Here is a 16,711-nt window from a genome sequence, read left to right as displayed (position 1 = left end):
CAGGAGAGAAGTTCTGAGAAAAGTATGGAAGGAAAAATAGAGATACTGATGTTCCAAGCCTCCCACACGTCGCATGTAATCTTGGACTAACCCGATTGTGATGAGAAGGCGGGAAACACTTCCCAGTCCTCCACAGTCAGCCTGATACTCTTCCCCTACTACCTCTAATCCCAATACAACACTATTAATGGCGTGAGCACTCCAGGTGCCAGGTCTGAAGAACATAACCAAAACAAGGACGAGTCCCTGAGCTGGTATCTGGCAACCACAGACCACCTCTGTTACAGTTTTTAAATAACACAGTAAGGATTAAATTTTTAAGGTTCATTTGGAATATTTTTTTTCATTTTGCAAATAAGGGGAAAAGCTACAAATTCTTTCCTAAGTGCTAACGAAGTCTTAATACTTATTTTCACCCATGGTATAGAAGAGAAAAAGTATGAAAAGAATTATAATGAATTCCCCAAAATACCGTTTTTTAAGACTTTATAAACCTTCTGAAGAGGAATCCATTTATGAATTAAGAACTTGTGATCTCAGAATGGAGCTCCAAATTCTTCAGGTCCACTCACTAGCTGTATGGCCTTGGGAAAGGGACTGCCTATCTCTAAACCTCCATATTGTCATCTGTAAAATGGGTTCAGGACAGTACCTACTATGTAGAGTTCTTGAGTAAATTAAATTAGGTAAACATCTTCACAAAGTACCTGGAACATGGTAAACAGTTGGGAAAACTGACTATGCATAGAGATGTCAGAACAGAGCTACACAAACATCAAAAAAAAAAAAAAAAAAGTCCCACTATATTCCCAACCTTATGTAATTATCTATTTGGACACTTTATATTAGCATTTTAACAAAATTTGCTTCCTAGAATTGAAGGTGAATGTTTTAAAAGGTTGTATCTCTTTGTTATGCTAATAAATAGGAAAATACAAGAGAACAGGTCCAACATACCATCTTTTCCTTGATGTTTGTTTTCATCTGTTCTGACTGACTGTGAGTTGGTACCATCTGGAGCCTAAGGATAGAAAGTGGGCCACTGAGTCATCTCCAACTCACAACCAGAGAAATGGTATTGTAAATAATCCCATTACCAATCTTCAGATACAAGAAACACACTCAGAATTATAACCACCACAGAAAAAAAAGTACTATATTTATAATCAACAAGCAATCATCCAACAAATATTAGATTGCCCCCTAGGGGCACAATACTAAGACACAATACTAAGCCCTGTAGGGAATATGAAAAACATTAAGAGTGTCCTTGCCAGTGGGGTGCCTGGATGGCTCAGTCGGTTAAGTGGCTGACTCCTGATTTTTGGCTCAGGTTATATCTCAGGGTCCCGGGATGGAGCCCCACGTCAGGCTGTCAGGCTCCATGCTCAGCGGGGAGCCTGCTTGAGGATTCTCACTCCCTCTCTCCCTCCACCCTTCTCCCCACACTCTAATAAATATATCTTTATTAAAAAAAAAAAAGTGTCCTTGCCATCAAGCACACCACTACTTAGTTGAGGGGTAAAGACAAACTTACAGAAAACTGGTAATATCCAGTAACAGAGCAGATAAACAAAATGTGGTCTATCCACACAATAAAATATTATTCAGCAATAAAAAGAACTTAAGTACTGATACAGGCTACAGCACGGATGAACCTTGAAAACGGGATACTAAGTAAAAGGACCCAGTCACAAGATAGGATTCCTTTTCTATGAAATGTCCAGAATAAGCAAGTCATAGAGAGATACAAAGTAGATTAGTGGTTGCTTAAGGGTGAGGAGGAGAATACAGGAAAGCCTGCTAATGGGCTTTCTTTGGGGAGTAATGAAAATGTGCTAAAACTGAGGTGATGGTTATAAATCTGGGACTATACTAAAAATCGCTGAATTGTAGACTTTAAATGGGTGAATTAGATGGTATGTGAATTATTTTTTGATAACGCTGTTATAAAACAAAATTACAAGTTGACATGTAGGTAATAAAATAAAAATTCTTCAAATTAAAAAAAAAGCCAGTAATAAATGTGAGATAAATTAAAACTAAATTACCAAGCAGGGAATATAAGCTCAGATATTCAAAGAAACTAATTTTCAAAGGGGTTAGGGCAGTGACACCTGAAAACTGTGGTCCTCCAAGGGTTTATAGACACAGTAGGACATGGCTGGCTCCCCTCACCAGTAAGTGTGGCTGGGCAATACTTCGTCCTTCCAAGTCAGTCTTCAGAAGGAATTCAGGAATCAGGAAGGGGAGTCTAGATCAATCAGACACAGAGGTCTGTCTGAAAGAATTATTTTTTAAATAATCACTCTATTGGATTTTCATCTCCATTCAAATAAAGTGTTTGAAAGGACGACAGAGCCTACATTTCACCTCATGCTGTTGGCCGGGAAGGACTCTCCCCTTCACCTGCAGTCTAAGAAGAGTCTAGAAAAAAACCAGGGCAGGTACATAGCGGATACCAGTGCACCTCTTAGGGGCAGACGTACTCAGGACAGTGACTACTCAAATCACAGAAGTGGTATGAGGGTCGGGACGCTCCTTCAACCCCCCTCAGGACAGAGCAAATACCATCCTCCCTTCTTCACCCACAAGACTGTGGAAGGCCAGCGCTCCACAGCACAATGAACACAGTAGGCAATGCTAATCTTCCACACGAACACATATTTTGGTGCATGTGGTCAGAACCTTAGCAAGTGAAGGTAACAGTGCAGATGGTATTCACTTCTGTATTATATTTCCCAGTGTCAGCAAGGGCTTCATGAGGAAGCATTTAAAATGGAAGAGCTGAATTTGTACTTATTTGAGAACAGAAGAACTGCAAGTGAAGATGGCTGGCCCATGTTTCCTTGAGGAATCGGGGACATATTTCTAATGGGTGGCAGTGTTCCAATTAAAGGCATGCAGTGTAAGCAAGTTAACGTGATTTTAATTTACTTGTGCTATTTCTCTCTTAATGGTGCCATCAGATGATACAATCCACCCATGACCTTTGAATCAAACCATGTGGCTTAGATATTATTGGGAATTTGCTGGAAAATGCTGCTTCTAGCCCTGAGTAGCAACATCCTCTTGGAGACTGGCACGAATCCCATAGTAGATATTTTGCTTAGACTCGGTTCTCTCCCCCTCCCCCTTTTTACTTCCTCTTAACTCCCTTAGCGAGGGTTCTTTAATTGGGAAGGATATGTCATAATACTGTATTTCCTTACCATTCATTTTCCTACATCTGGAAACCTAGTCCAGCCCTTCAACCCCAGTGGTTGTCCCAAATAATCACTGGGTGGTAAGCAAGTGTTCAACTGCCTCTCAGGCACAAGAGACCTGCCTGGAGCAATCCAGTGACCCCAAAACTCCCATCAAATAGACCGGAGTTGATCCACAATTGCCCATGCAAATACAGTAGCAATCTGAAGCTATTAAGGATTTCTCGGAAGAATAAAGTGTCTACAAAAAGAAAAAAAAACCCTCTACATGACAGAAGGATACCTTAAATATCTTTTAAGGTACCTAAAGAAAGGTACCTTTCTTTTTTTAGAATCATATGATTTTTGTTACCCTTCATTTGTAGTGTAAATAGAATCTCATGTTCAGATTACTTAATATCAGAATCATATATGGAAACCCAAATACAGTAGGCTACGTCGTGGTTAAAAGCACCTACTTCGAAGTCACACAAATTTGGGTTTACTATCTATGGGACATTAAGCAAGTTACTTAAAGTCTATGAGCCTCAGCCATAGAATGGAAATGGTAATACCTCACTCACAGGATGGCTGTAAGGAGTAAATGAAATAAGGCAAGCAAAGTCGTTAGCACAGTAAGCGTTCAGCAGTGGCGGCGGTAATTAGTACTACTATCATCACTGTCCAAGATTCCTTTTGTTTGTTCTCATTCCAACAACCCTCCTGGGTCTTCTAGGCCGGGACTAGTCAGTACACCTGAGAATAATCCAGAATGTAAATCCACTTTAACCCTAAGAATACCATTTCGTTCAGCTGACATTTTTTTTTTTTTTTAGAAGCAAGATTTTCCTGATAAAGGAAGAGATGATATTAATTTACCTTTTGTGCAAGCTCCTTACGTGCTCGTGGATGAGTAACGAACAGCCCGCCAAGGGGGTGTTCTAGGCCACCGAGGTCTCTCACTTTCACCATGCCTACCCTGCTCTCTCTTCATCCATCAGTCCCACAGTCTCTCCCCGCCCAATTCCAACAGCTTCCATTATAAATTAATCATCTTGACAAATATTTACTCAAATCTTCTATGTGCTAGGCACTGTGTTAAGCACTAGACACAAAGGGGAAATTATTTCATGTTTCAGGGTTCCTGCTTTCTAACTATACTGCAGTTAGCTCCCTCACCACCCCACCCTACACTTGAATTCATCCCCAAATGAGCCTCAGGAAAAGCAAACATTCCTGCAGGAGTTAATAAATAAGAAAGAATCCCTTACCTCCCTACTTTTCTATAAGTAACAATTGGTAGTCCCATGTGTGAGCGGTCAGGCCATTCCTAACACTGCAAGGACAACTAATGCAAGGATTATCACACTGAATTTTAACTCGTTTAATTTTCCGCCCCAGCAGTATAACTTCTAGAAGGACAGGGACTAGGTCTCTCTTGATCCCCACCAGCACGGAGCTTTAGTGGCTGGCATACAAGTCCTCATTAAGTTTTTAATGATCTGAATTAAACTGGATTGGTTCAACCAGTTCAAAGCAATTATTCCTTTGCTTTAACATCAAAAAAGAAAACCTACTTTTTCTTTTGACTCTCTCTGTTGAGCAAATATGTCTCTGACGTCAGGAATCTGGTACTGTTTGTTTTTTTTCCTCAAGGTCTGGGAGACCGTCTCTACCCGTTTCTGAACAGCAGCTGCCTGGGTCCGGGTCAGTGTTGACAAAAACACCATGCTTTCTTGGGGATCTCCAGCAGACTCTCCAAAGAGATTGGACAAACCAGCCTCCTTAAGCCACTCTTCTTCCAGTTCTCCCTCTAAAGACAGTAGAGAAAAATGGGGTTTAAAAATCACAAAACATGAAAACTTTCACATTTTTTTAAGCTTTTCAAACACGCTTACTGACATTCTTCTATCGAAATCAAACTGCAGTGCTAAGAATCATTATCTGAAACTTGGACAACTGCCATCAACTCCAGCCACAAAGATATCAAATTTTAGGTCCATTTCATATATACTCAATTAAAAATTATAAATGACTTCACATGTGATTAACCTCTACAACTTCCCTGCAGATTAACTAGGGCAAGATAGTACTGCCCCCTTTCTAGAGATGAGCAAGCAATGAAAAGATAGCTTACTTCCATCAAGTTACAGAAGGAAGTCAATGCTGGAGATATCCAATAAAGCCCTGTTTCTTGGCTTAAATTCAGCACTGCCCCCAGAGTCCAACACTAATTGATGGAAAGTCTTGTTTTCTCTGTTCACTGTTGCTGACATGGGAGTATGGCAAAAAAGTAAAGAGCATGCAGACATCAGGAACTAATCAATTTCAAATTAAGTTTTTAATCCCCGTAGTAAGTACATCAGATTCATGTGTTGTTTTGTTTTTTTTACAAATTAAAAAAGAAAAGTACACTATTTTAAGCAAAAATATAGAGAGAGAGATTATGGGAAGCTAATTACGTAATAATTCAGAATACTGAAAGAAGAAAGTAAACAGTAAAGTAAATATTGTGTAAGATCTATGAAAATTACAGAAAAACAGATAACGAGAATAGATTCCTTTCAAGCACTAAGTTTATAGAGGAAAATGAAAGACGGATGACTTGAGACCCAAAAGACCTTCATCTACACTCCATTTCTCCACCCGCATAGCCACGTGACTTTGGACAAGTCACTCAGCCTCAAATCTACTCTGTTCTCTCATCTATAACCTAAAGCTTAGCTGTCCGGGCTTCCTCCTAACCATGAGAGAACATTACATGGGAAGAGCTTTGCAGAGCTCTACCATGACCTGTGTATCCTTCCACATTGTATCAACTCCTTGAGGGCAGAAATCTAGTATTAATACCCTCAGTTTTAAGAAACATAACATAGTGCCAGGCATTCTGCATGCTGGGCAATAAAACTGTTTATGGACATAAGAAAGTCAGCCATTATCATGAATGCTGTTAAGGTAGAACTCAGTATACATGTATGAAACCAGTTTGCCAGGGGAAAGAAAGCAGATATTGACATGATAGGTAAAGCAAACAAGATTTGAATACAGAATCACTTGATCCATTAAAAAGTAGAGGTGAAATTCAAACCGTCTAAGGTCAAAGAAAAAGCATGGGGATGTAGGAACACTCCCAATTCTTCTTGATAATCACATTATGAACAACAATCTCTAAATTCATTTTAGTCTTGGAAAATTATGAAACAGATAAATGACACACAACTATGTATCAGGCTTGAATGCTATATTCTGTGGAATATTTTCTCCTTACTCAGCAGACAACTGGTATGCTGCTTCCATCCTGAAACACTGAGACAGAACGTTTGGGCCATGCACTGATTTTCTCAAGTAAGTTCAATTTTACTGGTAAAGTGAGAAAGAATGAGAGTAAAATAAAGGAAAACCCAAACAAAAGAATGACTTGATTATAATCTTACAAATCTAAGAAATGTTAAATTAAGAAAAATCTCTAATTTCTCTTTTTAAAGTATTATTGGTAGATTTTTCAAAAAAATGCCATAGCAAGGGGGAAAAAATCTATGTATGTAGATTCTGTTTAACAGCTCAGTGCTAAGTCATATACTTAAGAAGTCCTCTGCTGAAAAGGAGATCATTATTAGTGGGTCAGGAGGCACTCTTATTTTTTTGGCATCCAGATCAACTGACACCCCAAAAACATACTTACAAACATATGGATGGCACAAGGCAGAGAAAGAAAGGTAAAATGGGACGCCTGGCTGGCCCAGTTAGTAGAGCAGGCAACCCTTGATCTCGGGGTTGTGAGTTCAAGCCCCATGCTGAGCGTGGAGCCTACTTAAAATAAAAATTGTTTTTAAATGTTTTTTAATAAAAAAAAAGAAAGGAAGAAAGAAAGAAAGCTAATATAATAGACGCCAGAATTGGTCATCAAAAACTTGGTGACTGCTTGAATTACGAGACTGAAAGAAACCGTATGAATTTTAAGGGGAAAAAATGTTTTATATTTCTTCTATAATATCAAATATAGTAGTAGAGATTGTGGGAAATATAGGTGGAAAGAAACTGGAGACAAATTATGGACCAAATAAAAGAAAGAAGCAAATATGGAGGCTGAAAACGCTAATGCCATACACTGCCCAAACCTATACCCTCAGGCTAGCTGGCTAAACCTGCAGCATTATATCCAATCAGGTATACAAGATGACCAGCACTGAGAGAGGTCTGAAAACCACCAGAAGGGCTGGTATGTAAATCTTTTTTTTTCCTTCTGGAAGGACTTGGTGAGGAACAAGATGAGCATCCTCAAACATTTGAACGGTTATCCCGTAAAAATAAAATAGGCTTGTTCTGCTCTTCCAAAAGGCAAAACGTATGTCCAAGGTAGAGGACGGCAGATCGTGAATCAATAAAGAACATCAAGCCAACTCAAGCTAACTGACCGATGGAAAAACAGCATTACTGCAAAGGACGGAGCTTTCCAGCAGCATCTATACTCACTAGAGAACAATCGACCATGTGGCTAGAATACCACGCAGAAGGAAGGTTAGATCACTTCAAAGACCAAGTCAAATCCTCGGGGGCTATGATACAGTAAGCCTAGCCAACAAGATTCTAGCCATCTCTCAGACGAAGTGATTTTCCTCATGTTACTTAAATGTGGCAGCCGCATCCATAAATCTGCCACAAACAAGTAATTTTCAAGCTGAAAAGCCAACTAGCATGATCTTAGTTGGGTTGTCCTAGCTTTAATTCTTGCTGCTGCTCTTATGTCCTCGTCATTCCCCTGTGGTCATCCCCCAGAAATACGTATACAAAGTTTTACTTATTTAGTTTTTACCATCAGGCTCTTTGACAACCACCACCTCTTGATCTTGTCTGTTCTCACTAGATTTCTTGATATTTTCTAGTTCCGTCCAATAGTCCTCCATTGATAGTTCATCCAGAGAATCCTGAGAACTTGATCGGTCAAATGGAGGCTTTTCGGGAACTTTGGTGATTTCCTGGTTCATAGTGTACTGGCCATATTTGCGACTATAAATTCAAAAGAAAACACGGTTCATTTTAACACATGAGGAAGTAATACAAATTCTAAGACATCAGAGTACTGACTGAACAATTTGGAAAGTTCATAAGTTCCCCTTCACAAAACCAAAGAGATCTGTATTTTGAAGCTATATACCTTGAGATACCAGTAATTATGCCTGTAGAACGAACAAAAAGTTTCACTGGCAAAAAAAAAAAAAACCCAATAGCAATGTGATAAACCATTTTTCCTTTCCATTTCACGTAAACTATTTCAAGACTTCTTTAAACCTAAAACTGTTCTTAGAAAGCAACAGGTTAAATCTTGATTAGAGGTCATTAGTTAATTGAGTTTTTTTATACAGTATTCCCTTTTTGTCACTTATACGTACAAACAAAACTCAGTCAGCCCTTATATAGCAAATATCTGCAACAAATACTTCTCCCTCTCTCTCTGCCCTCCCTGCTCATGCTCGCTCTCAAATAAATAAAGTATGTCAAAAATATATATATATATAATTTGAGTGGGAACAATTGAGGAACTAGTGTTTTGTTATTCTAATTTCAAATTGCTCTTTCGTCTCCCAGGAGGATGTTAGGAAGTAATACTCTGCTACATTGGTTTTCTTACTACACATATGAAAAAAAAAAAAAAACCATAAAACAACATTCTTTAATAGTATGTGAACATTTTCACATTTAAACTGGCCTTTCCCATAATCATTTAAAACAGTAGAATTTAATACTGCATAAAGGAGAGGGTCACTAAACTCTGGTCAATTCTACCTAGCAGTTTAATTCCAACTGGTTTCTTAGAAAAAATCAAAACACTTAATTACCTATTGCTACAAATAAATATAACTGACTACTTAACTGTAATATGCTAACAGGGCAGTTTTATTCCTTTGAAGATGGTTCTCTCTGCCCTGATTACGTACTTTAATAATGCCGGTTGCATGAATGAACAATCGCTATGGTATCTCCCCAGTAGCAAGTCTGGTGTGGTGATGGGTGGGCGTTAGGAGTAGGGCCAGCAGAAGGAAGTCTAGACATATTTGTGTGCTTCTCTTTCCTCCAGTCTCCATTGTCCATTGTCTGCCTCCCCCATCCCTTAATTCAGGGGCACTTCCTCCCTCCCTGCCCCAACCGTCCTGTTTACATCCCTGTATCCCATCCTGGTCCCTTGCCCTTGCCCCACAGGCCACACCTTCAGTGTTGTCATTTTAGAGTTTACACTCCTGATTCTTAAATTAAAATGTGAATGGGAAAGCTATCTCTCTCTTAAAAACAAAAACATAAGTTCTATTTTTATTCCTGTGATCAGCAGCTCAACCTATCCACTTTTTTTTAAAGATTTTATTTATTTATTTGACGGAGAGAGAGAGAGAGCACAAGTAGGCAGAGTGGCAGGCAGATGGAGAGGGAGAAGCAGGCTCTCCACCGAGCAAGGAGCTGGACGTGGGGCTCGATCCCAAGACCCCAGGATCATGACCTGAGCCGAAGGCAGCCGCTTAACTGACTGAGCCACCCAGGTGCCCCTATCCACACATTCTTATTCCTTAATCCTGCTTTACCAGGATAGTTAAAGCTAATTGACAGAATGTCTACCAGATTCATTTTTGGTTTATTTCATGTCAAATACATAGATGCCCCATCCTTCTTTTTGTCTTCTCTCTCATTATAAGACTGCCGTAGCCCTAATTCCTATCTCCCGCAACCCTTAGTTCCGTGGGAGACCACAGTAAGTACTGTGGAATGTGTGAAGTATAATGACTAATGCCAAATAATTTGGTTTATCTGCTCACAGAAAAGAGGTGCAGTTGAACTAAAAGTACATTAAGCTTTTCATTTCTGAAGGAATGTGTTTATTCTGGCAACAATTTTCCAGTAAATTTCCATTAAGATAGCATGTGCAGAAAAACGCAAGGGCATTGAGCAACAGCACTGTTACGTAAATATACCTTCTATATCAAGCCCTGCTTTCAAAACAGGCATAAAGCAGAAATCTAATCGCCTAGTGCTAATGAATAGACTCAATATTTTTACTTTAATAAGACTCAAAGTTGAATAGGTTTTTTATAATAACCTGATGATACGGAGTCTTGGAATGGAGGATTTTTTTTTTTTCTTTTTTGGATCATTGGTAAATGTTGGAAGAAAACATTTTCTTTTTTAAACATTAGAGCACGGGGAGGAGGGAGGAAGCAAGCATTCAGTGGTAGACCACCCTTCTTAGCACACCATGGATGTTACATTTTCTCTAAAAATGTAGCTGAACATTTTTTTTGAATTAGTTTACATCAATAAACGCGTTGTGTCACTTCTTTTCTTAGAATATACTCTACTTTTGCACTCCAGACAGGCAATGGCTAAAAGTGTGGCCCTTCTCAAAACTGTTCTGGTAGGAAACCAGTTAACTGGTTCCTCTTTTCTGTTTCTAGAAGTACGTTATCTGATACCACATTCATTCTGCAAATTGGGTTCAAGACCATAAAGTCACATCTGCTAGATATAATGAAGTGCAGAGCAGAAATATTTTACATTTCCAAAAGGCCCAAGCCAACACATGGTGCTAAAATCAAAGAAACGTGAAGTTTGTACTATAGGCAACAACCAATTACCCTCTCCTGACTTACTTGCAAACAATTGTTTTTCTTCCTTACTTGCCCTCCAGAATCCCATGTGCCAATCATCCTAGGGCCACTCTATAGACACTCGCACATTTCTCACCTTTTACAGCTCTAACCACGAACTAGTATTATCGCCATGCCTTTTTTTTTCCTGGGCGCTAACATTATCAGCAAATAGTAACTTAACAGACCCTTACGGGCCTTCATGGAATGTCCCTTCTTTTTCTTCTTGCTCACATGTTCTTATGCTGTGTTTATAAAAAGTGGGGTTTTGTTTTATTTTCCCCGGGTATATTTTATCCTATTTTTCTGTGATATATTCCCCCCTGGTCAGTGAATTTCACACGCAGTGTTATCATTCATGCCTCTTATTTATTTTGTCATAGAGAATGTTAACTGATCTGACACAATTTGTTCTTCACAGGAGGTGGGCGGTGCCATACATTAGATGGTGGTCTGCTAGAAGAAAACAAGCTGATTGATGATTCATCCTAGGACCAATACAGAGAAATGACAGGCAGCTATATGGGACCAGGTACCAAATGATTCAGGTTCTACTTAACTATCCCTATGATTTTGGAAAACCATTTGACTTCTCTAACCTTGACTTTTCCTATCTATAGAATGGGAAGAATACCAATAGCCTTGACTACTTTGTGTGTTCGGAGTTACCAAGGAAGAATTCCTCCCGAAATGCCTCCTGGGTAACCACGAAGAGCAAGCGCAACTTAGTATCACTGTTAAACCTACTTACTATAAATAACTGCCCCTCCCATAGTTTAATAAGGTCACCTTTGCCCTCTTCTAAGGTTCAGAAAAATTACTTAACCTCTAGGACAGCCATTCTTGAACATTCTGGTCTCAGGAATCCTTTATACACTTAAAAATTTTCAAGGACTCTCAAAGAGCTTTTGCTTTTATAGGTTATATCTTTTGAGGAGTACACTACTAGCTATTAAAATTGGAAAGAAAAATAATATATTAATTCATTTAATAAGAATAAACATCTTAACATAAATAACTTTTTTGGGGGGGACCTATTTTCCATACCAAAAAAAAAAAAAAAAGTAGAGGAATAGCATTGTTTTACATTTTTTGAAACTGTCTTTAATGTCTGGCTTAATAGAAGACATCTGGATTCTCACATCTGCTTCTGCATTCAATCTTTTCTGATACTGCACATCATGTAGTCTCTGGGAAACTCCCCTGTGTTTTCATGAGAGAATGAGACTGAAAAAGGTCAATAACATCTTTGTGTTATGAAAACAGTTGTGATCTCCTAGACCCCTAAAACAGTCTGGAGACCCCCCGGTGTTCCAGGACCACACTTTGAAAACCACTGTTCTAGGATTTCTCAAAAACAACACCTAATGGATCTCAAAAAGCACTTTTCGATTCTTTTTTTTTTCTTTTAAGATTTTATTTATTTATTTGACAGAGAGAGAGGGAACACAAGCAGGGGCAGAGGGAGAGGGAGAAGCAGGCTTCCCACCGAGCAGGGAGCCCGATGCAGGGCTCGATCCCAGGACCCTGGGATCATGACCTAAGCTGAAGGCAGACACTTAACGACTGAGCCACCCAGGCGCACTTTTCAATTCTATGGGCAACGAACGCTCCAGAAAGCCTTACTGAAAGAAACAGCCATGCTTTCCTGGTAACTCTTGACCTACTTCTTTGTTTATTTTAGTTTAGTTTTACAGCCTTTCATCAAAACTGGGACTTATTCCAATGATATAACCATATTTAATTTATACTTCAATGACAAAGAATAGAACGTCATTTAAAAACCCCTGCTTTGCCAATGTCTTTCATCATTTGCTTTTATTTATCGACTATAAGGGGCAGAAATTCTCTCTAAGCTTCCCTCTGGGCCAGTGCATTTGAAAATGTGCATTTTCCTTAACACTCCTTTGTCATCCATACCTCTTCCTCAACCATCTCAAGGCAAATTTATTTGGAACTAGGATGTTTCTTTGAACTCTTATTTAACAATGTGGTCCAATCTCTACTTTCTGTACCCTGTTGCTATACTCATCAGTCTGTCTCCTGTTCTGACCCTTCTAGATCTAGACACTTTCATGGCCCAAAGTCTGCTTCCCTCAAGTCCTCTGATGCTAAGATTCAGTTGTGTTTCTTTTATTTTCTTACAAGATCCTCTCTAAAAGAGCTACACTTTCTTTCATGCTCCTTATCCCAACATTCATTTCCAATGCACAGAAATAAGTGCCTGGATTGGGAGACACAAAACAGGAGAATAAGGTTTATTTTTGTTTGGTTTCTTGTTGTGTTTTTAATGCACCAAAAAACAGCAACAAAACTTCTTACACCATAACTTACCATTAACCATAATGACCAAGTATATTTTAGATAAAGCCATATTTATTGAAGCATAAACTTTAGAATGATACTGGACCCTAGGGATTTAAACCTATCCCATCATTTTCTAGATGAGTTAATGAGGTCCCAGGGTTAAATTTTCCCCAAAGTCACCCAGTAAAGTGATGGTAGAGCCAAGATTAGTGTCCTCACTTCTTCTTCAGTGGTCATTTTATTATACCAGACTAGAAAGAGAATTTACTTTTTTTGCATCAGACGCTCCAATCTTTCTCAGTTTGTACCGCACACAGCAAAACCAAAAGTGATCATGTTGCCACAGTCTATACTTAACACTTTTAAATGACCAGTGTACCTACCTAGAGAAAAATACATTTAACAATCAAACCATCTCTCTTTAAAATGCATGAGACATCTTTTCCAAAGCATTTTCTAAAATATGCTTTGTGTCACTCTAGGACGTGACTTCAAATATACCTGTTTTTAAAACACTTTGTTTTGAAGAAGTTGGAAATTTTCAAAAATGTTTAACTCACTCTGCTTCTCCTTTTTTATTATCTGTGTTTAAAACAACAACAACAAAACAGAAAACGAAAAAAACGGTGTTTCTGCTGTATGGATTTTTCTTTTGCGGGGTGGGGGGGTGGGAGGGTAGTGGCATTAAAGAAGGAATCACTGCCATCAGGAGATGGCCAAGCTATTAATACTCCATAATGGCCCTGTCCATCAAAATACACTGAATTTGAATGACTATGAAGATCTGCAGCCTATGAATGACCCAAGTCATTTCTTTACCTTGGAAGTGAATGCCTACTATTGTTTAGCTGAAAGCAGTAATTATCAGAAGTGGCGCTGACATCCAGGAAGAAAGAACACTGGAAATGCCCGAAGGCAGTGAGAAGTTGATTAGAAAGCAATACCCCCATGGCCTCTCCCGCACCTAGGCAGCCTTCAGAACTCAGGAAAAGGGATCCCCTCATCTCTTCTACACAACCCAATTGCTACAGTTTAAAAAAAAAATCGAGTAAGTCAAATCTCACATTTCAAGTAAATTTACTTTTCCCCTTTGTATACATTACCCCTTTCCTTTTGGGGAGGGGAGAACTAAAATTTGTCATTATTTCTTTCAGCATTCTTGTTCTTTAAAAAATAGGAGTCTCTGTACAGCACATTTAAGTATTCAGAGTGTCCACCACATATTGACACACAGCAAAACAAGGAGCAAAGGAAAGGATTACCCTCTATTTACACAGCGTTGCCTAAGCAAAGCTGAGGAGAGAAGGCTGCTCAGTGACACTATGAAGAGCTAGTTTTCAGAACCTGGCTTTATCACTTTCACAGAAAACTAGGGCAAAACCAACTCATGTGCGAGCAACACTAAAGGAACAGGGATATAGGCAGCTGCCACCAGCAGGTCTGGTAGAAATGGGGGAAGGCATGTGGGAAAGGCAGGGGCAGCCAAGGCATGCTGGAAAAACTCCATTTCTTTTTTTTTTTTTTTAAAGATTTTATTTATTTATTTGAAAGAGAGAGAATGAGAGATAGCATGAGAGGGAAGAGGGTCAGAGGGAGAAGCAGACTCCCCGCTGAGCAGGGAGCCCGATGTGGGACTCGATCCCGGGACTCCAGGATCATGACCTGAGCCGAAGGCAGTCGCTTAACCAACTGAGCCACCCAGGCATCCCGGAAAAACTCCATTTCTATGTACAGACACAGGCAGGATAAGGGGAAATTATGGGCCATGGTTACAGACATAGGCCTTTCCTCTTTTAGACTCTGGTTCTGTGTAGAAGTCAGATCCCCTTGGCTCCTGAGCTCCCCAAACGTCTCTCAGGAAGCATGCCTTCCTCCTCACTCGAAGGGACAACTCAACAAGTAACCAAATGGGAGCCACAGGATCTCAGTGCCAAAATCATTTTCCATGATAAGGGTAGAGGGATTTGGAGTGGCGCTTTGACATAAAATGTCAAGATCTTGGAACAATGGAGCAAAGCATAGCAAATTGAGTTTTGCATCTACACTTCATTCAATTATCCATCCCCATGGCTTACATCTACCCCACCACATTTCTACTCCAGGACTCTTTCCTCTTCTCCTTCTAGTTAGCTGTAGAGCCACCTGGAGATTCGTCCCCAGCAGCTACTTTGCACTCTGGTCATAGACTCTCCAGTTGGATCTGTTTTCCACTTGTTGTTCCTCAATGTCATCTCTTGGTACCTTTCTCCATGGGGGTTGGAATAAAAGCATTTCCCCGCTTCTTCAGTCTCCCCACAGCCCTACCACATCCTGCACTGTGATGCTCAGGCCTTATAATGTCTACCATTACACTGTGTGTTCCTTACGGTAATCATCCGTGTCTTCTTAGGTTCACCTAGGTATCCCTAAATTCTGCAAACTGCTTGCCATAGCAGATGCTTGTAAAATGTTTAATTAATTAACTGTTCAATTATTGCTGCCTCTAAAACAACCACCTTCTTTTAATTTCTAAGGTGGTTTTTCTTTAATTGCACAAAACTACAAAGAAGTGAGACGGGAACATGAAAAGTAGATGGTGAAGAAATTAGTCATCAGGAAACCCTAAAAGGCAATTAATAAGTAATTATTCTATGCCTCTGTAATTCTTGAGTGTTTTGTTTGAAAGGAGGCTTCCTTGTGAGGGAAGAGAGGTTACAAAACAAAGAGCTGATTTCATATTAGACTGTACCTAATATTAAATCATAAATAAGCACTGGCTTACATTTTATTAAGTTGACATTCCCTGCTTCCATCCTGTCAACTCAATCGCTCAAACAAGTTTTAAAATATTTGTTGAATGCCTACTATATGTCAGGCACCTTATCAGAGATGACTGTTCAAGCAAGCTACTCAAACATTCATCAGGAGATAGATTATAAATGACACCAACACCAAGTAAGGGTGGAATTTTCCAGTTCCTCACTAAACTTGTGGCCCAGACAGCTCTCCAGCATGAGCTTCTGGGTCATGACCTCTGCTTTAGCACTGTCCCTAACATGCTTCAGACCGTGTGTGGTTCACCATTCCTTCCTCAGAAAGTTCACTTCCTCTCTATCACTGCTATCAGCTTACCTCCACCTCATGTTCCCCACCTCTCCCCAAACATTTCTGCAGAAACCAATAATTTGAGGTCATCTCCATAGCCCATCCTGGGACCCCCTCCCTCTCTCCTGCTCTGTCTCTCACAGTCCTCGTGGGTTTGCCTGAAACCCACTCACCAGCCTATTCCTAAGGTTGTCCGTTCCTGAGATAGAGTCCAACTTCCTCACCACTACTGTCTACTACCTGGTTCTTACAACAGTCATTGATTTCAAAGGTAGTTATCAGCATCCCAAGTTTTTGTCAAACTTTTATCCATTTATTTTTATTGCTCTTAAATCAATGTTTTTGCCTTTTCTGTCTCAAAGCTGTGCCCTCTTCTCTTTCTAAAGAATCCATCAGGTTCACAGAGGTGAAATGAAGAGGAGGATTCACTGATGAAGACCAAAAGTCCTCCCATCTTCCCTGATATTTTTGAACTTGTCATTGAAAAGCTCCCTATCAAGCCTT

At 39.6% G+C, this 16,711-nt stretch overlaps 1 protein-coding gene across 5 annotated transcripts in view; it reads right to left on the bottom strand.

Annotated features, from left to right (window-relative positions):
- The window catches only part of ARHGAP18 (Rho GTPase activating protein 18), a 188,689-nt gene that overhangs the window by 50,044 nt on the left and 121,934 nt on the right, over positions 1-16,711 (bottom strand). For all 5 annotated transcript variants that reach the window (XM_027601476.1, XM_027601474.1, XM_027601478.1 and 2 more), the window contains exons 2-4: positions 7,999-8,192; positions 4,763-4,998; positions 958-1,021 (exon numbers count right to left, since the gene is read on the bottom strand). In XM_027601476.1, coding sequence (XP_027457277.1) covers positions 958-1,021; positions 4,763-4,998; positions 7,999-8,192 — 494 coding nt within the window. The remainder of the gene's footprint in view (positions 1-957; positions 1,022-4,762; positions 4,999-7,998; positions 8,193-16,711) is intronic.

Source organism: Zalophus californianus, chromosome 7 (assembly GCF_009762305.2).
Source record: "Zalophus californianus isolate mZalCal1 chromosome 7, mZalCal1.pri.v2, whole genome shotgun sequence".
Classification (NCBI taxonomy): domain Eukaryota; kingdom Metazoa; phylum Chordata; class Mammalia; order Carnivora; family Otariidae; genus Zalophus; species Zalophus californianus.
The sequence above is the reverse complement of the archived record's forward strand: the minus strand, read 5'-3'. Positions and strand labels throughout refer to the sequence as shown.